The sequence below is a fragment of the Moschus berezovskii genome, chromosome Y (genome assembly GCF_049115385.1).
Source record: "Moschus berezovskii isolate FMDL1 chromosome Y, NW_MosBer_1.0, whole genome shotgun sequence".
NCBI lineage: Eukaryota > Metazoa > Chordata > Mammalia > Artiodactyla > Moschidae > Moschus > Moschus berezovskii.
In genome coordinates this window covers 6,642,944-6,664,781 of record NC_142489.1, presented here as the reverse complement: position 1 = coordinate 6,664,781, position 21,838 = coordinate 6,642,944, and the positions used below count along the sequence as shown (strand labels likewise).

General features: G+C 41.8%; 1 protein-coding gene across 1 annotated transcript in view; it reads right to left on the bottom strand.

The window, feature by feature from the left end:
• Nucleotides 1–11,423: 11,423 nt before the first annotated feature.
• Nucleotides 11,424–21,838, bottom strand: part of LOC129535568 (odorant-binding protein-like) — a 42,762-nt gene continuing 32,347 nt past the window's right edge. The window contains exon 6 of the mRNA XM_088834382.1: nucleotides 11,424–11,542. Coding sequence (XP_088690508.1) covers nucleotides 11,424–11,542 — 119 coding nt within the window. The remainder of the gene's footprint in view (nucleotides 11,543–21,838) is intronic.

Here is a 21,838-nt window from a genome sequence, read left to right as displayed (position 1 = left end):
CTGGGAGGCTATAAACAGTCACACTCATAGTTGTAAGAGCCCGGACAAACTTGTCATGCAAGTTAGAAAGCTATCAGAGGGGCTTGGATTGGAACACTCCTATTAAGCCGAGGAGAACTTTTAAACTACAGCTCTGAATTAATGTTTTCAGAGAAAGGTGGTTGGGGGGAAGCCCCTGTAAGTATTAGAGGACTTGGTAAGAGGCGTAAGATAGTAAAGCAGTCAGACTCCAGTTTTCTTTGGGGTAGATGCTCAGGTAAGTCCAGGGGGTTCCTCGAGCCCTGATTAGCCTTTGCCCGTCAGGCCTCTTCCCCAGTTGACCTTTGCCACAGGTAGGATTTCCCTCGCTGGCTCCCGGCAACAGAGAGTCCCGGACACCCATAGGCAAGTCCGGGACAGTCTCCTGTGGGGTCACTGTTCCTTTCTCCTTGGTCCTGGTGCACAAATTCCTGCTGTGCCCTCCAAGAGTCTATTTCGAGTCCTGTGTAAGTTCTGCCAACTCTATCGTGGGGTTAATGGCGGCCTCCTCCAGGAGGAATTATGCCATACCCACTCCCAGAGCCCCTGTCCCTTGACACTCCCAGAAGCGTCCTTCTGATGAAGCAGAACAGCCATTACCCTCTTTTCCATAAGATTGTGGAATGGACTTTGAGAGTGTCAAATTTGGCGAAGAACCAAAGGTGAATCCATTTGGAACTGTTTCTTTGACTTGCTTTCTGTTGCCATTCTTACTATAATGATACATTATGGCCTGCCTCAGAAGGCCCTACCCTTCAGCCTGACTGTGAAAGTGCCTTTTCTCAGCTCACAGGGAGATAAACTGACCCTACCCAGCTATGAAAAGAAGAAATTACCCAGGGGAAGGAAACAAGATAGCGGAGGAACAGGATGGAGAGACCACTTTCTCCCCCACAAATTCATCAAGAGAACATTTGAACGCGGAGTAAAGTCCACCAAGCAACTTCTGAATGCTGGCAGAGGACATCAGGCACCCAGAAAAGCAGCCATTGTCTTCAAAAGGAGGTAGGAAAAAACATAAAAGAGAAGAAGAGACACAGAAGATGTAAGGATGGTGCTCCGTCCACGCTAGGGAGAGAAGTTTCCAAACACCAGGAAACACTGACTGGTGAGTCTGTGGCAAGCCTTGGAACCTCAGAGGGCCACATAACCAGGAGGAAAAAGAAAGAAAGAATTAAAACCCACAGATTACCCGCCAAACATTAACTCCAAGAGGAGATGCAGCACTGGCGCCTGCATCCGCCATTAGCAAGAGGGGGCTGGGCAGGGAGGAGTCGGCTGAACTGCTTAGAGAGAGGACTGGGCATGAAAGCCATGAGAACCATCTGAGAGAACTAACTGGGGATAGCAAAGCAGACTGGGATAGCGTCCCCCGTGAAAAGGTTGAAAGAGCTAACCTAAGACGGTGCCAGCACCACTCAGAGAACAAAGAACCCCATCCCCCACCGAGACAGGCAGGGATAGCAGCCAGAGCCAGAGGGGGCAACCGCGGATCCAGAAACACATCCGATACCAAACTGCAGGCAGGCTTTGTTGCTAATCAAGATTTCTTGGGCTCGGGCCGTTCGATATCCACCTCAGAAAGTGCGTCGGTTGTACACCCAGAAAACCGAGTGGCAGGGACTGGGGAGGCCATAAGTTACAGAGACCGAACTCACAAAACACCTGGTCACCTGAGCTGCTTGGACAGGGGAAGGCACAAAACGCAGGCCCTACCTAGCCTGCGCCTGTGTGGAGTACCCGAGAAACTGAACTTGAGCCGCTCAGACCTGGGAAGTGCATACAACCCAGCTCCGGCCTCGGACAATTCCCAGCAGAGCAACCTAGAGCCTGTGCAGTATAGACTGAGACAGCACACATGCTGTGAGTGGGGACAAACCCACTGTGGCTGAGACACTGCGAGCAATCCCCACAGATGCCAGAGATATTTGTCTGCAGCGTTCCTCCCTTTCCAGAAAAAGACTGAAAAACTGACCCTTAAAAAGTGTCCACCACCGCGCCCTAGTGTCAGGGCTGAAATTAGACACTGAAGAGACCACCAACCAGAAGCTAAAACAGAGGGAACCACCTTGGAAATGACAGATAGAGAAGTCTAGAGGCTACTCCAAGAATAAGACCGAAAACCAGAGGAAAGAGGCTTAAGCCCGAATCCTGAGAACACCAGAGAACTCCTGACTCCAGGGAACATTAATCGATAGGAGCTCATCAAATGCCTCCATACCTACACTAAAACCAAACACCACCCAAGGGTCAACAAGTTCCAGAGCTAGACATACCACGCAAATTCTCCAGCAACACAGGAAAATAGCCCTGAGCTTCAATATACAGGCTGCCAAAAGTCACTCCAAACCCACTGACATCTCATAACTCATTACTGGACAATTCATTACACTCCAGAGAGAAGAAATCCAGCTCCTCTCACCAGAACACTGACACAAGCTGCCCTAACCAGGAAACCTTGACAAGCCACCCAACCAACCCCACACACAGCAAGGAAACTACATAATAAAGAGAACTCCACAAACTGCCAGAAGATGGAAAGGCCACCCCAAGCAAAGCAATATAAGCAAGATGAAGAAGCAGAGAAATATCCAGCAAGTAAAGGAACAAGATAAATGCCCACCAACACAAACAAAAGAGGAAGATATAGGGAATCTACCCGATAAAGAATCTTGAATATTGCTGGTGAAAATGATTCAAAATCTTGAAAGCAAAATGGAGTTACAGATAGAAAACCTGGAGAAAAGGATTGAGAAGATGCAAGAAAGATTCCATAAGGATTTAGAGGAAATAAAAAGTCAATATACAATGAAAAATGCAATAGATGAGATCAGAAATACTCTGGAGGGAACAAACAGTAGAATAACAGAGGCAGAAGACAGGATAAGTGAGCTAGAAGATAGAATTGTAGAAATAAATGAACCAGAGAGGAAAAAAGAAAAACGAATTGATAGAAATTAGGACAATTTTAGAGAACTCTGGGACAATGCTAAACGTCCCAACATTCGAATCATAGGATTCCCAGAAGAAGAAGAAGACAAAAAGAAAGACCATGAGGAGATAATAGTTGAAAACTGTCCTAAAATAGGGAAAGAAATAATCACCCAAGTCCAAGAAACCCAGAGAGTCCCCAACAGGAAAAACCCAAGGCGAAATACCCCAAGACACAAATTAATCAAATTAATAAATATCAAACACAAAGAACAAATATTAAAAGCAGCAAGGGAAAAGCAGCAAATAACACACAAGGGGATTCCCATATGGATAACAGCTATTCTTTCAACAGAAACTCTTCAGGCCAGGAGGGAATGGCAAGACATACTTGAAGTGATGAAAGAAGATAACCTACAGCCCAGATTACTGTACCCAACAAGGATCTCATTCAAATATGAAGGAGAAATCAAAAGCTTTACAGACAAGCAAAAGCTGAGAGAAATCAGCATCACCAAAACAGCTCTCCAACAAATGCTAAAGGATCTTCTCTAGACAGCAAACACAGAAGGGGTGTATAAACTTGAACCCAAAGCAATAAAGAAAATGGCTATGGTATCATACTTATCAATAACTACCTTAAACGTAAATGGGTTGAATGCCTTAAACAAAAGACAAAGGCTGGCTGAATGGGTACAAAAACAAGACCCCCATATATGTTGTCTACAAGAGACCCACCTCAAAACGAGGGACACATACAGACTGAAAGTGAAGGGCTGGAAAAAGATATTCCACGCAAATAGAGACCAAAAGAAAGCAGGAGTAGCAATACTCATATCTGATAAAATAGAGATTAAAACAAAGACTGTGAAAAGAGACAAAGAAGAAAACTACATAATGATCAAAGGATCAATCCAAGAAGAAGATATAACAATTATAAATATTTATGCACTCAACATAGGAGCACCGCAATACGTAAGACAATTACTAACAAGTATGAAAGGGGATATTAACAATAATGCAATAATAGTGGGAGAGTTTAGTACCCCACTTACATCTATGGATAGATCAACTAAACAGAAAATTAACAAGGAAACACAAACTTTAAATGATACAATAGACCAGGTAGACTTAATAGATATCTATAGGTCATTTCACCACAAAACAATGAATTTCACCTTTTTCTCAAGCGCACACGGAACCTTTTACAGGATAGATCACATCCTGGGCCATAAATCTAGCCTTGGTAAATTCAAAAACATTGAAATCATTACAAGCATCTTTTCTGACCACAATGCAGTAAGATTAGATCTCAATTACAGGAGAAAAACTATTAAAAATGCCAACAAATGGAGGCTGAACAACACGCTGCTGAATAATGAACAAACCACAGAAGAAATCAAAATATGCATAGAAATGATGAAAGTGAAAACACAACAACCCAAAACCTCTGGGACACTGTAAAAGCAGTGCTAAGGGGAAGGTTCAGAGCAATAGAGGCACACCTCAAGAAACAAGAAAAATGTCAACTAAATAACCTAACCCTACATCTAAAGAAACTAGAAAAGGAAGAAATGAAGAAACCCAGGGTTAGTAGAATGAAAGAAATCTGAAACATTAGGGCAGAAATAAATGCAAAAGAAGGAAAAGAGGCCATAGCAAAAAACAAAACCGAAAGCTGGTTCTTAGAGAGGGTAAATAAAACTGACAAACCACTAGCCAGACTCATCAAGAAACAAAGGGACAAGAACCAAATCAATAAAATTAGAAATGAAAATGGAGAGATCACAACCGACAACACAGAAATAAAAAGGATCATTAGAGAATACTATCAACAATTATATGCAATAAAATGGACAACTTGGAAGAAATGGACAAAGGCTTAGAAAAGTACAACTTTCCAAAATTGAACCAGGAAGAAATAGAAAATCTGAACAGACCCATCAAAAGCACAGAAATTGAAAAGGTAATCAGAAATCTTCCAGCAAACAAAAGCCGAGGTCCAGACGGCTTCACAGCTGAATTCTACCAAAAATTTAGAGAAGAGCTAACACCTATTCTACTCAAACTCTTCCAGAAAGTTGCTGAGGAAGGTAAACTTCCAAACTCATTCTATGAGGGCACCATCACACCAATCCCAAAACCTGGTAAAGATCCCACATAAAAGGAAAACTACAGGAAAATATCACTGATGAACATAGATGCAAATATCCTTAAGAAAATTCTAGCAATCAGAATCCAACAGCACAATAAGAAGATCCAACATCATGACCATATGGGCTTTATCCCAGGGATGCAAGGATTCTTCAATATCCGCAAATCAATCAATGTAATACACCACATTAATAAACTGAAAAATAAAAATCATATGATTATCTCAGTAGATGCAGAGAAAGCCTTCGACAAAATTCAACATCCATTTATGATTAAAAACCCTCCAGAAGTTGGGAATAGAAGGAACATACCTCAACATAAGAAAAGCTATTTATGACAAACCCACAGCAAACTTTATCCTCAATGGTGAAAAAGTGAAAGCATTTCCCCTAAAGTCAGGAAAAGACAAGGGTGCGCACTCTCACCACTACTATTCAACATAGTTTTAGAAGCTTTGGCCACAGCAGTCAGAGCAGAAAAAGACATAAGAGGAATCCACATGGGAAAAGAAGAAGTAAAACTTTCACTGTTCGCTGATGACATGATCCTCTACACAGAAAACTCTAAAGACTCTACCAGAAAACTACTAGAGCTAATCAATGATTACAGTAAAGTTGCAGGATATAAAATCAACACACAGAAATCCCTTCATTCCTATACACTAATAATGAGAAAATAGAAAGAGAAATTAAGGAAACTATTCCATTCACTGTTGCAACGAAAAGAATAAAATACTTAGGAATATATCTACCTAAAGAAACAAAGACCTGTACATAGAGAACTATAAAACCCTGGTGAAAGAAAACAGAGAGGACACTAATAGATGGAAAAATATACCGTGTTTGAGGATTGGAAGAAAAAATATTGTGAAAATGAGTATACTACTCAAAGTAATTTATACATTCAATGCAATGCCTATCAAGCTACCAACGATATTTTTCAAAGAGCTAGAACAAATAATCTCACAATTTGTATGGAAATACAAAAAACCTCGAATAGCCAAAGCAGTCTTGAGGAAGAAAAATGGAACTGGGGGAATCAACCTGCCGGACTTCAGGCTGTATAACAAAGCCACAGTCATCAAGACAGTATGGTACTGGCATAAAGACAGAAATATAGACCAATGGAAGAAAATAGAAAGCTCAGAGATAAATCCAGGCACTTATGGACACCTTATCTGTGACAAAGGAGGCAAGAATATAAAATGGAGAAAAGACAGTATCGTTAACAAGTGATGCTGGGAAAACTGGTCAGCCGCTTGTAAAAGAATGAAACCAGAACACTTCGTAACACCATACACAAAAATAAACTCCAAATGGATGAAAGATCTCAATGTAAGACCAGAAAATATAAAACTCCTAGAGGAGAACATAGGCAAAACACACTCCGACATAAATCACAGCAGGATCCTCCATGACCCACCTACCAGAATATTGGAAATAAAAGCAAAAATATACAAATGGGACCTAATTAAAATTAAAAGCTTCTGCACAACAAAGGAAATTATAAGCAAGGTGAAAAAACAGCCTTCAGAATGGGAGAAAATCATAGCAAATGAAATAACTGACAAAGATTTAATCTCTAAAATATACAAGCAACACCTGCAGCTCAATTCCAGAAAAATAAATGACCCAATCAAACAATAGGCCAAAGAACTAAACAGACATTTCTCCAAAGAAGACATACAGGTGGCTAACAAACACTTGAAAAAATGCTCAACATCCCTCATAATCAGAGAAATGAAAATCAAAACCACAATGAAATACCATTTCACACCAGCCAGAATGGCTGCTATCAAAAGTCTACAAGCAATAAATGCTGGAGAGGCTGTGGAGAGAAGGGAACCCTCTTACACTGTTGGTGGGAATGCAAACTAGTACAGCCACTATGGAAAACAGTGTGGAGATTCCTCAAAAAACTGGAAATAGAACTGCCATATGATCCAGCAATCGCATTCCTGGGCATACACACTGAGGAAACCAGAATTGAAAGAGACACGTGTACCCTAATATTCATCGCAGCACTGTTTATAACACTAAGGATATGGAAGCAACCTAGATGTCCATCTGCAGACAAATGGATAAGAAAGCTTTGGTACACATACACAATGGAGTATTACTCAGCCATTAAAAAGAATGCATTTGAATCAGTTCTAATGAGGTAGATGAAACTAGAGCCTATTATTCAGAGTGAAGTAAGCCAGAAAGAAAAACAGCAGCACAGTATACTAATGCATATATATGGAATTTAGAAAGATGGAGATGACAACCCTGTATACAAGACAGCAAAAGAGACACAGATGTATAGAGCAGTCTTTGGGACTCTGTGGGAGAGGGTGAGGGTGGGATGATTTGGGAGAATGGCACTGAAACATGTATATTATCATATGTGAAATGAATCACCAGTTCAGGGTCGATGCATGTTACAGGATGCTCAGGGCTTGTGTGCGGGGATGACCCAGAGGAAGGATAAGGGGAGGAGGGAGGACGGAGGGGTTGAAGAAGGGGAACTCATATACAGGCGGGGCAGATTCATGTCAATGTATGGCAAAAGCAGCCAATATAATATTGTAAAATAATTAGCCTTCAATAAAAATAAATTAAATAAATAAAAGAAATTACCACACACATTCCGAAGGCTGGCCCATCCTGGGAAGATCTGCAAGACTGAAAATCCTTTTTACTTTACTTCCTCACTGACTCTCACGTGCTATTCTGCCTTTTGACTTTAGTTTGTCATCACTGCTCTCCCTCTGGCTTTATACAAGAACCTGGCCTCCAGACCCTGACAAGATGGTTACTTCGAGACATTCGTCTACCATCTTCTCAGCCGACTGTCCAAAGTAATTCCTATTGCTTGTCTCCCCACCACCTTTCTCAGGTTCACTGGTCTGTCAGTAGCACAACTAGAGAGTCCATGTGCCGTGACTAAAGACCCCAGCTATGATGAAACAAAGATTTTGCGTGCAGCAACTGAGACCTGGTGCAGACAAATAAATTAATGCAGAAATAAATCTAGTACTATATTTTTGTAATAAAAGTCATATACACAATTACTTTCTTAAAAATAGTGGGCTTGTGTTTTGTTGGTTCAACTTTAGACCCTAACTGCATTGCAATCTTGACCATATATCCTTGAGGCAACCTGGAATTTTGAGTGGCCAAGATCAATAGTCCTCCTACCACTGTTTAGTTAGGAGTTGCACAATCTAAAATGTAAAAACAGTAGTTACAGAAAGAAAAAGAAAAGAAAAACAGAAAAGTAAAGGAAAATTAATAACCTGTTGTTAGAGGCTTCTCAGTTACAAAAATATGAATAAATTTGAGGAGAAAACAGGAAGCTGTATCAAGCAGTACTTAGGCTTATTTGGAGGGAATTACAGCAGTACTGATTCTATAGGATGGTTCTGGTTTTATTTATTATTCTATTGCCTACATTTTCACCAATATTAAAGAGAGTTGGGATGAAACGGCATAAGAGACTTTGCAGTATAAAGCAATAGGATTTTTTTAATCAGTTTCCTTAAGAATGAAATCTTATTTCTTTTCTATTCTATCTTTTAATTGGTGGAGAATGTTTTACAATGTTCTCTGGGCTCCTGCCATACAACATTGGAAATCAGCTGTAATTATTCATTAATCACCTCCTTTTTGAGCCTCCACCCCTCACTGCATCTCACCCCTCGAGGTCACCACAGAGCGCCTCTCTGGGCTCCCTGTGTTTCGCCACCTTCTCATCAGCTGCATATCGTTTGCAGGGAAGAAACAGAGAGGCAGATATAGAGAACAGAGTGTGAGCACAGGGAGGGAAGAAGAGTACGGAGACCAGTGGAAACCAACACGATTACTGCAACTGTCGCAAGAATCTCTGAGAAGAACTAGTGTCTCATCTCCCCTTGATTGGCAGTTAGAAAGACTTCCTAAGATGGGATGGGCCTAGGATACACTCCCAGGGGCACACGTTGATAAGAGTCCAAAAGAAAACCCTGGGAATGCTGGCGGTACAAAATAGAGATGGAAGGGTGATGATGGGTTGATAAGGGGTGTTAGCTGGGATCACTGGACCACTGAAATTTATCCGAGTCAGAGACTTCTCTGGTGGTCCAGTGGTTAGGATCCTGTCCTTCCCCTGCACAGAGTATAGGGTTCATACGGGTTTCATCCCTGTTGGAGAACTAAGAACCTGCATGCTTCATGGGGCAGTCTAGATAAAGAAACAGACTCAAAAACAAAAAAATTAAATTAATATCTGGGTCAAAGAACAAGGAGAGGAAACGGTTTCAGGATATTCAGAGACATGAAACCTTCAATCACGCAGACTTTCCAGCTGAAAATATGACACGATAATATACAGAGGAATGCATGAACAATGGAGATAACATGACTTTGCAACTGAAAGAAAAGAGAGTAAAAGGAGAAAATATAGATACTATTTTCGGTCCATGTGAACATGAAGGGAAGTGATCCTCTGAGGATGTGAGCTGAGGACGCCCTTGAGACGACAAACTCTCCTCAAAGGTCTGAATTCAATCGAAATGAATGAATCTGATCTCCAATCAGTCGCAGGAGCAGACAGCACTGGGTCACTTCTCACTTCGTTGACTCAGGAAATCTGAATCTCATTTCTTCTTTTCTATACTCAGAAAAAAATAAATCTTTTAAAGTATCTATTTGAAAAAAAAAACAGTGAATAAAGATGAAAATAAGTAAATTTTGATGTAAAAAATGAACAAAATGACTCCCTGTTTCTGTGATCTTGAGTTAGGAAATTTTTTTTCCCATTAAAAATTCTAAAAATTTCAAGAACTGCTATCCAGCCTTTTTTGCTCACTGGGAGAAACAACTGAGTTAGTGAGTAAATATTATATTAAGGTTTAAATGGGTAAAAGGGGGTCTCTACAGAAATCACTGAAAATAAGCTACTGATATGCCTTCTTCAGTTGACTTTAAGCAGTGCATTACCAGATCGACTTCTTACTACTTAGAGGAAAAAAGCCCACATTGGGGCAGGAGAGGGTTACAAATACTCTGTGCTAACCTGCTCCCCACCTCAGAATAATAGGATTCTTTCCAAGGGTCTCTTTGGAAATAGTGTTCCCTTGGCTAAACCACACTGTCAATCATTACTTTTAGAAAATAAATCTTACACTATCACCTGCATATTAACAGAACCATGCAGAAGTGAGGGATATGTACCTTGGACAGCTCATCTCATTTTGGATCTCGTGATAAGCAGGAAAATAAATAATTGTCCTCTTGCAATATTGGACGTACTGCAGTTTCTCACTTTAATGGTCAAATGCCCACATCCACATATGCTTCTCTTAAAACAAATATCGTTATTAACATGACCGAATGCCAGAAAAGTTCATCTCTGCAAACTAGGATACTGAAGGTGCCTTATGTTTTAACTGTGGTCATAAGAGAAACAAGCATTGGTTCATGATGTGTCACGCCAACAGATGCAGGCTATAAAAGTGGCAGCACTTTTGCATCTTCTCCAACCACTGGGACACCCTCAGCTGCTAGAGCAGAAGGGCCACGAGACTCAACAAGATGAAGGCTCTGCTGTTCAGTCTTGTCCTCGGTCTGCTTGTTGCCAGTCAAGGTGAAGCTCAGACAGACGCCTCACAGGTACCAGGGTATTTGAACGGTGGTCCAAGCTTGGGAGGAGTTCTTAGCGTGTATCCGTGTGAGTGTCCTTTTCGAGGTTTTGGTCATGTGGACTGCTAAGTCTCGCTATCTCCCTGCAACTGAAAATTGCTCCATTCACTGGCTCTATGCCTGCTGTTTGTGAGGTCTGTATCATCTCTAGCATCCATTCATCGGCTCTCATGTATGTTCACTACTTTTGTAAAACCGAAGGATGATCTCACAGCTGTTGGATTGGGTCTCTTGCATTTGACAACATAGCTCAAGCTATCTCAGTAATACCTCAATTATTTCCTTTATCTGACTTGAGTTTTCACGTGATTTTATACCTAGGGCTGTGTTCATAAAAATAGGTAACTTCTGCTAAGTGAAAGGACAGGGAATCTCCTGAGGGATGGTATCGAGCAGAATTTACAGAGATGGACTAAGATTTCTGAAGGGAATTTTGCTTTTAGCTTACAGGAAGATGGTTAACCCAATACGTGGCGGCCAGTAACAAAGAGAAGATCACTGAGGGGGGGGGCGCATTCCACGCTTTCATGCGTTACATTGAGCTTCATGAAGAAAATGGAACAATACTGATGCACTTTTATGTCAAGTAAGTAAAAGTCACCCAAAAGGAAAACACCTCTAAACTCTGGCCTGAGGGAGGGTGTCTCTCCCCCATCTTCAGGCAGCTCTCTGGCTGATGTTGAGAGGAAGACGCCCTGAGCTGTGGGGCTGAGCAGGGATACTGAGCTGGGGGGAGGTCAGTATCCCTGTGAGCACCAGGGATTGTCCCGAAACCTCTGCAGAGAGGGGGAACCAGAAGCTCACTGTCATCAACTCATTACAATAAAGAGGGACACAGCCGAGGGAAGAGGCTCATGTCCTGGAACCCACAGTCCCCACCAGGCGCTTGACCCCTTCCTGCAGAATTTGTAAGAGACGGTTCCCACTGAGCCCAGAAGTGAGAGCAGGGGGAGAGCATACAGTGAGCTCTGCCTTCGGGGCTTCCTCATGGGAGGTTTCAACATTGCTGAGTTTCCAAAAGTCGTCAGAGCCCCTAGTGACTTTCCCAAGTCCCTTCCCAGGCGCTGCCATTACACGTGATAGCAGTTCAATCCCTGGGTCAGGAAGATCCCCTGGAGAAGGAAATGGTGACCCACTTCAGTATTCTTGCCTGGAGAATCCCATGAACAGAGATGCCTGCTGGGCGATAGTCCAAGTGTTCGCAATAGGTCAGACAGGACTGAGCAACCAACCACACACACACAGAGATCCAAGTACCATTCATGGAATGTCCACTATACTGCAGATGGTTTCCTAGGAACGTGCAAAGTATGGCAAAAATCAACACATTTGTTCAGCAATTATCTCCCACCCCACCCCACCCGAAAAAAAACAGAACATGTAAACTCAGGTATACATTGTGAGGAATAAAAGTATTAAGAACAGAAACAACTAAACATTTTATGCTTGGATATATTGCTTTATAAATATATATCACCGATTATGTATTATATATAACCATATGGTTGATAGCATCAGTTCATTCGCTCAGTCGTGTCTGTCACTTTGCGACCCCATGAACTGCAGCAAGCCAGGCCTCCCTGTCTATCAACAACTCTCAGACTTCACCCAACTCAGGTCCATTGAGACGGTAATACCATCCAACCATCTCATCCTCTGTCGTCCCATTCACCTGTTGCCGTCAATCTTTCCCAGCTTCAGGGTTTTTTCCAAGGAGTCAGTTCTTTATATCAGGTAGCCAGAGTATTGGAATTTCAGCTTAGCATCAGCCTTTCCAATGAATATTTAGGACTGATTTCTTTAGGATGGACTGGTTGGATCTCCTTGCACTTCAAGGGACTCTCAAGAATCTTCTCCAATACCACAGATCAAAAGCATCTATTTTTTGGTGCTCAGCTTTTTTTACAATCCAAGCCTCACATCCATACATGACAACTGGAAAAACCATAGCCTTGACAAGATAGACCTTTGTTGGCAAAGTAATGTCTCTGCTTTTTAATATGCCACCTTGATTGGTCATAACTTTCTTCCAATGAGCAGGCGTCTTTTAATTTCATGTCTGCAATCAGGATCTGCAGTGATTTTGGAGCCCCCAAAAATAAAGTCTGACACTGTTTCCACTGCTTCCCCATCTATTTCCCATGAAGTGATGGGACCGGATGCCAGGATCTTAGTTTTCGGAATGTGGAGTTTCAAGCCAACTTTTCCACTCTGCTCTTTCACTTTCATTACGAGACTTTCTAGTTCTTGTTTATTTTTGCCATTAGGGTGGTGTCAACAGCACATCTGTGGTTATTAATAATTTTCCTGGCAATCTTGATTCCAGCTTGCACTTCTGCCAGCCCAGTGTTTCTCATGATATATTCTGCATATAAGTTAAATAAGCAGGGTGATATATACAGCCTTGACAAACTGCTTTTTCTATTTGGAACAAGTCTGCTGTTCCATGTCCAGTTCTGACTGTTGCTTCCTGACCTGCATATACATTTCTCAAGAGGGAGGTCAGATGATCTGGTATTTCCATCTCTTTAAGAATTTCCAGTTTATTGTGATTCACACAGTCAAAGGCTTTGGGCATAGTCAGTAAACTCGAAATAGATGGTTTTCTGGAACTATTTTGCTCTTTTGATGATCCAACAGATGTTGTCAATTTGATCTCTGGTTCCTCTGCCTTTTCTAAAACCTTCTGGAACTTCTGGAAGTTCACGGTTCATGACTTGTTGAAGTCTGTCTTAGAGAATTTTGAGCATTACTTTGCTAGTGTGTGAGATGAGTTCAATTGTTTGGTAGTTTGAGCATTTCTTGCTATTCCCTTCCTTTGGCATTGGGATGAAAGCTGGCATTTTCCTGTCCTGTGGCCACTGCGGAGTTGTCCAAATTTATTGCCATATTGAGTGCAGCACTTTCATAGCATCATCGTTTAGTATTTGAGATAGCTCAACTGGAATTGCATAACCTCCGCTAGCTTTGTTCATAGTGATGCTTCCGTGGGCCATCTTCACTTCACATTCCTGGATGTCTGGCTCTGGTCAGTGATCACACCATAATGATATCTGGGCCGAAAAGGTCTTTTTTGTATAGTTTTCTGTGTATTCTTGCCACCTCTTCTTTATATCTTCTGCTTCTGTTCGGTCCATTTCTGTCTTTATTGTGCCCATCTTTGCATGGGATGTTCCCTTAGGATCTCTACTTTTCTTGAAGAGATCGCTAGTCTTTCGCATTATATGATTTTCCTCTATTTCCTTGCACTGACCACTGAGGAAGGCTTTCTTATCTCTCCCTGCTATTCTTTGGAACTCTGCATGCAAATGGGTATATCTGTCTTTTTCTCCTTTGCTTTTTGCTTCTCTTCTTTTCACAGCTATTTGTAAGGCCCTTCAGACAGCCATTTTGCTTTTATTCATTTCTTTACCTTCGGGATGATCTTGCTCCCGGTCTCCCATGCAATGTCACGAACCTCTTTCCATACTTCATCAGGGACTCTGTGTATCAGATCTAGTCCCTGAAATCTATTTCTCACTTCCACTGTTTAATGATAAGGCATTTGATTTAGGTCATATCTGGATGGTCTAAAGGTTTTCCCTACTTTCTTCAATTTAAGTCAGAATTTGGCAATATGGAGTTCATGATCTGAGCCACAGTCAGCTCCTGGTCTTCTTTTGCTGTACTGTATACAGTTTCTCCATCTTTGGCTGAAAGAACATAATCTATCTGATCTCAGTTTTGGCCATCTGGTGATGTCCATATGTAGAGTCTTCTCTTGTGCTGCTGGAAGAGGCTGTTTGCTATAACCAGTTCGTTCTCTTCACAAAGCTTATTAGCCTTTGCCCTGCTTCATTCTGTACTCCAAGGCCAATTGTGCTTGTTACTCCAGGTGTTTCTTGACTTCCAACTTTTCCATTCCAGTCCCCTATAATGAAAAGGACTTCTTTTTAGAATTCTAGTTCTAAAACGTCTTATAGGTCCTCATAGAGCCATTCTATTTCAGCTTCTTCAATGTTACTGGTTGGGGCATAGACTTGGATTACCGTACTGTTGATTGGTTTGCCTTGGAAATGAACAGAGATCTTTCTGTCGTTTTTGAGATTGCATCAAAGTTCTGCATTCCCGACTCTTTTCTTGACCATGTTGGCTACTCCATTTCTTCTATGGGATTCCTGCTCACAGTGGTAGGTATATTGTTCATCTGAGTTAATATTCACCCATTCCAGTCCATTTTAGTTCACTGATTCCTAGAGTGTCAGTGTTCACTCTTGCCATCTCTTGTTTGACCACTTCCAATTTGTCTTGATTCATGCACCTAAGAGTCCAGGTTCCTATGCAATATTCCTCTTTACAGCATCAGACCTTACTTCTATCACCAGTAACATCCCCAAATGGGCGTTGTTTTCGGCATCCCTTCATTCTTTCTTGACTTCTTTCTCTACTGATCTCCACTAGCATACTGTGCCCTTACCGACCAAGGGAGTTCACCTTCCAGTGTCCTATTTTTTGCCTTTTCATACTGTCCTTTTCTTTACTCATCATTAAATGTCTATGCCTAGATCCAGAGGTAAGAACAGATCAGCATGTTGCAAACGTTTTGGCTCTTCTCGTGAGAAAATTATGCAGTCTGAATCATCTTCCCCACCTTCCTCTCGCAGCACAAAATTTAAAACAGTTATCAGTGTCTGCATATGCAAGGAATCACGTTTTCCAAGCCAAATGAAAGGAGTTTGTCTGCTCAGATAAAATTTTTTTGTATTTGCAGTTATGTTGGATAATTGCTGTGTTCCCACTTTGTGGTTGGTTTTCAGTGAGTTCAATGCCTTTCAATTCCCTAATGACTCAGAGGGCTTCCCTGATAGCTCAGTTAGTAAAGAATCTGCCTGCAATGCAGGAGACCCTGGTTAAATTCCTGGGTCAGGAAGATGCACTGGAGAAAGGATAGGCTACCAACTCACGTATTCTGGCCTGGAGAATTTCATGGAATCTATAGTCCATGGGGTCGCAAATAGGAAACATGACTGAATGACTTGCACTTTCACTTTCAATGACTAAGAACACTCACCACACTTCACTGTGGGCATTCTTTTCCAAGGTGTCTATTCAAAAATTAATCCAGTCCCTGTAGAGTTATTACCCTTTTAGTATTTGTTTCATGAAAATTCTTTAAATGGGCCAAATACACCTTTTTCACATACATGTACAGAGGACATATGTGAAGCCACGTACTCCTGTTATAGAGCTGACAATATATACTTATCATATAGTGTATCCATAAATTTCTTCATGATATCGTACAAACACATCGTGTGTACTAAAGTTTTTGCTTGTTAAGTGTCCGTGTGAGTGTAAAATCTGTCTGTATACAGACACGTGTCTTTCAAGTTTAATCCTCATATGGTATTGTGATGGAGGAAGAGTGTGTGTTTGGAGAAAATTAAACTTTTTTTAAATTGTGTGATTTTGGGCTCTTATATTGTCTAATGAGGGCTTCCCTGGGGCCTCGTATATTGTGAAAGAAAGCCTGGTGGATTTCATGTTTTCTAATAAGGCCTGGTGTCTCTCATATTGTCTAATAAGGGCTTTCCCTGGTGTCTCAGAGGGTAAAGAATCTGCCTGTAATGCAGGAGACCCGGATTCGATCTCTGGGTCAGGAAATTCCCATGCAGAAGGAAATGGCAACCCACTCCAGGCTTCTTGCCTGGAGTTTCCCACAGACAGAGGAGGAGACTGTTGGGCTACAGTCCATGGGTTCACAGAGAGTCAGACACAACTGAATGACAAACTCTTTCACTGTCATTGTCTAATGAATCACTGCCAGGGTTGTGACCATGCTCAAGGTTTTTCTTGATGGCTAAGCCTCTCAGTTTTCAGAATCCATATAAAGGAAAAGTTCATTCTTTTCCTTTCTTCCTAAAATTCTAGATTTCGCCATGTTTATTGCTTTACACACGACCTGCTTTGTGTCTGTGGTTATCTCTGTAACTACTAGTCAAATTTAGCGTGTAGACAAATCATCTTTGCCGATTGATATATGCTGGATCTCAGACAACCTATTTTGTCTCTTTTGAAGGTCAAATTGTTCACCAGCACTGAGGTGATACCTGACACATATTCTTGGGTGACATACAGAAAGAATCCAAATTTTTATTATGTTAATCAACCAACATGAATATATTTTGTTTTTAAGGAAGAACGGAGAATGCATAGAAAAATATGTCTCAGGCACAAAGGAAGGAAACGTTTATGCTATTGACTGTAAGTATGAAAGTTTCACTGGAAAGATGACGTTCAGGTAGAAATCTTGGTCTCAGCTTTCTTCACTAACCCCATGCACCTGAATTCTACTCCCACTAAAAATCAGAGGTCAGGGACTGGATAGCCTTCCCTCAACGGAGTGTTACTCAGGGAGACCAGATCCAGACATCCTAGACTGAGAAGTTAAGTGGGTCTTAGGAAGCATTATGAAACAATGCTAGTGGAGGTGACAGAATTCAAGCTGTGCTCTTAAAATCCTAAAAAGTGATGCTGTTAAAGGGCTGCAATCAATGTGTCAGCAACTTTGGAAACCTTTGCAGTGGCCACAGAACTGGAAAAGGTCATTTTCCATTTCAATCTCCAAGAAGGACCATGACAAACAATGTTCAAACTACCACACGGCTATGCTCACTTCACATGCGAACAAGGTTCAGTTCAGTTCAGTTCAGTCCCTCAGTCGTGTCCGACCCTTTGCGACCCCATGAATCACAGTACGCCAGGCCTCGCTGTCCATCACCAACTCCCAGAGTTCACTCAAACTCAAGTGCCTCGAGTCGGTGATGCCATCCAGCCATCTCATTCTCTGTCGTCCCCTTCTCCTCCCTCCCCCAATTCTTCCCAGCATCAGAGTCTTTTCCAGTGAGTGCTCAAGATCCTTCAAGTCAAGATTCATTTTTCTTATTCCCACTATACGGTTTCTTTTGGCCAAGTCATGAACGCTTCCACTGCCTTACTCTTCTCCATTTTTGCAATCCATTTTAGCTTGAAATTTACACAGTGACTTAAGAAGGAAGACAACAAAAGTGCAAAACTTCTTGGAAGGTCTCTAGGGGACCAATCATTGCAGCCTTCAGGTTTGTTTAGAAACGGTGAAGTGAAGCTACCTCAAGCCCAGTTACCAGCAGTGGCCTTGATGGTACCTGACGCCCTGAAGATAGCTTTGCTTTCACTTTCCTATCACATTCATTAACATCACAGTCAATTCATTGATGTTGCTATGTCCACCTCGGTAAATCCATGGTGAACCACAAGTGGTCACTGATAATCTGAGGACATTCATAGTTTCAATTAAGCTGTCCCAACGTGAGCAAGGATGGTGAACTCAGCATGGCCTTGGGAAAATTGCATGTTCTTGTCAGGGCTATGAGAGTCTGAAGCTGCGTTGGATGCCTTCTATTTTTTTTTTTTCTTTTTTTTTTTAAGCACACTGATAATTTTCAGTGGCTCAGACGCTGAGCAGTGCTGTTTGCAGGCTTCGGGAATACAGATGTGCATTTTTACATTCCATGTTGCTGAGTGATTGCAGGAAGGTGAGATGGAGGCCAGGATATAGGGAGTGTGGCGGTGACACACAGTAGGTCAGAGCTGCTTCTTGTCCAAACACGCAGGCAGGGCAGAGCGGAGGGGCAGCGCTCCAGGTGGGGAAGGAACTCACCACTAGGAGGTGAGACCAGAGAAGGAATATATCGCAAATGCATGTTTCAGACAGTGTGGTTGGAAGGCATCTACTGTTTCTCTCAGAATCATATGAGATCAAACAGTGGTCTTGCGGAAAGTGTGAAAGTGGAAGTCGCTTGGTCATCTCCAACTCCTTGTAATGCCATGAACCATGACAGTCCATGGAACTCACCACACCAGTATACTGGAGAAGCCTTTCCCTTCTCCAGGGAATCTTCCCAACCCAGGGATTCAACCCAGGTCTCCCCCATTGAGCCACAAGGGAAGCCCAAGAATACTGGAATGTGTAGCCTTTCATTCTCCAGCAGATCCTCTAGACCCAGGAATCGATCCGGGGTCTCCTGCATTGCAGGCGGATTCTTGACCAATTGAGGTATCAGGGAAGCCCTGCTTCAGGGAAGCAGAGCTCTGTTTCATACCGATTCTCTTGGGGGAGGAATGAGTGGGCACAACCCCGACGTCAGGACGGATGGGGACACTAATAATTTCCACCAACTCATGGGGATTCCTGCTTCTGTCAGATGACTCTAATCTGCAAGATTTCTGCAGGATAAGACTCTCACCACAGCTGCTTGGCATTAATTAATCAAAGTGCTTTCAATAATATGGCTCAAGAGCAGCGACATTATTGAACAAAAAATTCTTTAGTGATACATTTAAAGTGGTGGAACTAACATTTCACAAATATGAAATAACAGTGTTACTTGTTGCTTCATCTGGAAGGGGTAGCGTTAATAATGGACTGTGTTTACTTACAAGAGTGTCAGAGTCACTTTTTTTCACTCCTCTGAAAAACAAAATGGGAGAAATGAAAAACAAAATAAGAAAAACAAAATGGGAGAAATGAAAGAGCCACCGATTACTAACATTCCCCAGCATTTCCAAGTTTTCTTCCTTCCTTCCTTCCTTTGTTTTAATAACGGATCTTAAAAGAGATTACTTGTGGAAGAAGACATTTTGAATAAGTTGACTTGTTTTCTGGTTTATACACAACAGGTGAATGGTATGTGCAGGGAAAAAATTTAATTCCTTTACCAATGTCGATGAAGTCCAGGACATTTTCTTCTGGAATCCCCTTTTCTCTCACCGCGTTGTCGAACTTCTCTTTTTATTTCGAGTCTACATTATTTCCTTTGCCAGTAAAATCACCGAGCAAAAAACAGAATTGTCGACCCCCGGGAACCCATGGAAATTTCTCAATCTACAGAAGTAGAAATGGAACGTGACAATCAGATGTTCACTTGTAGAATCCAAGAGCGCTCAATGGTTCCCACGACACAAACATGTGCTTTTGTCGTAAGAATTGACCCCAGTCCAACTTGGTTAGTAGAACAACTTACTCCTCAGCATCAGGAGCTGGACCCCCAAAACTTGCCAGGATCTTCATGAATTTGGGGCTGAGCCCATCCTACTATGGAACCTACTTACTTGTCTCACCTTCCTTGCGTATATACCTGCGTCTCATATCTGTTTGTACACCAGGCTTAGTAGGAACCACCTTTCTGTCCTTCCACGGACACATTCACCTGATCACACATAACAACAGGCGTGATTTACTCTTTCATGAACCTACCATTCTACCCAGTAACATTTTCTGAAATAGACACCTGTTGTCCGCATGGCACACACACCTCTTAGTGCTCCTGTGTGGTTACTTGACGGGGTGATATCAGTGTTGATAAGAACAATGCATTTGAAACATGGAACATGTCAAAGGTTTATCTGATAAGTGTTCCAAGGCTTACAGTGTATCAAAAAACTGTTATTGTATACTAACATATACATATGGAATCTGCATATCTATGGAATCTAGAAAGATGGTACTGATAATGGACTTATTTGCAGGGCATCAGTGGAGAATCAGTCATAGAGAAGAGACGTATGTGCATGGGGAGAGGGGAGGAGACGGTAAGATGTATGGTCAGAGAAATATGCAAAATGACATGAACATATGAAAAATAGATAGCCAATGGGAATTTGCTGTATGTCTCAGGGAACTCAAACACAGGCTCTGTTTCAACCTAGAGGGGTGGGAGGGAGATAGGAGGCAGTTTCAAAATGGAAGGGACATATATGTGTATGTATATATATACCTATTGACTTCCCTGTGACTCTGCTAGTAAAGAACTCTCCTGTAGTGTGGGAGCCCTGGGTTTGATCTGTGTGTTGGGAAGTTACCCTGGAGAAGGGAAAGGCTGCCCATTCCAGTATTCAGACCTGATGAATTCGATGGACTGTATAGTCCATGGGGTCACAAAGAGTCAGACAAGACTGACCACCTTTCACACAATCATATGTTTACCTATGGCTAATTCATGTTGATATTTGGCAGAAAACAGTACAATCTATAAAGCAGTTATCCTTCAATTAAAAAATAAATAAAATTTTAAACCTGAAATGAAGTCAGCTTCATTACAGACATGGCTTGAAATTTGTTGACATATGTAAAATAAAATATTCTAGCAAAACTGCATTTTTTTTTTAAGATTTCAGCACATAGGAATCATTGTGAAATGCCTGATGATGTGATATTCTGCACCCTATGGCCTCCTGTTTCTTGGTAAATTACCTTCCAGGATCCTTCATTTGGTGAGCATAAATACGCAGGCCTTGCACCCTGAATATGGAATACTGTCAGCACCTCCTGATATTCTGAATGAAAGTCCTGACAGTGTACCTGTTACATGACAGTGGTTATGGGAATTTTAGGATATCATACCTACCAAATAATCCCACCAGTTCTGTCTCCTTGCCATGTCCATCCACGTTGATATTATACACTAAGAGAGTGTTCTCGTCCCCACTAATGTGTTGAAATTCATTGAGACCCGCATCTGTGAGAGAGAGAAAAGATACAAGCAGCCCACCCTTAACTTGTCAGTTAGATTATTGTGGCACATGGCGGGCATGAAGAACGGTCCATCCTGTATGGACCCACTCACTTCATGCTTGGACAGAATGCTACCGTTATCCATGGCAACAGAAGGAGGTACGATTTTCCTCATCCACAACTTTTCCTACAATTAACCAGCCACTCTTTGCTGTCTTACTAAGATGCTTTATAGAATGTGTGTTCTGAGAAGCCTAAGATGCTTTATAGAACGTGCATGCAGAGAAACCTAACAGATTCTTTTTCTGATTTTTATTTATTTATTTTTGATTTGCTGAGTCTTCCCTGTTGCCCGTTGGCTTTCTCCACTTGTGGTGACGGTGGAGTACAGTCTAGTTGTGGTGTGCGGGACCTCAGTTCATAAATCTGTTGAAAATTATCTGTGAGAATCCTACAAAATCGATATACACTCAAGTTTACCACATCCTTCTTGTTGATATTAAATCTCTATGTCATGTCTGACTCTCCATTACCCCATGAG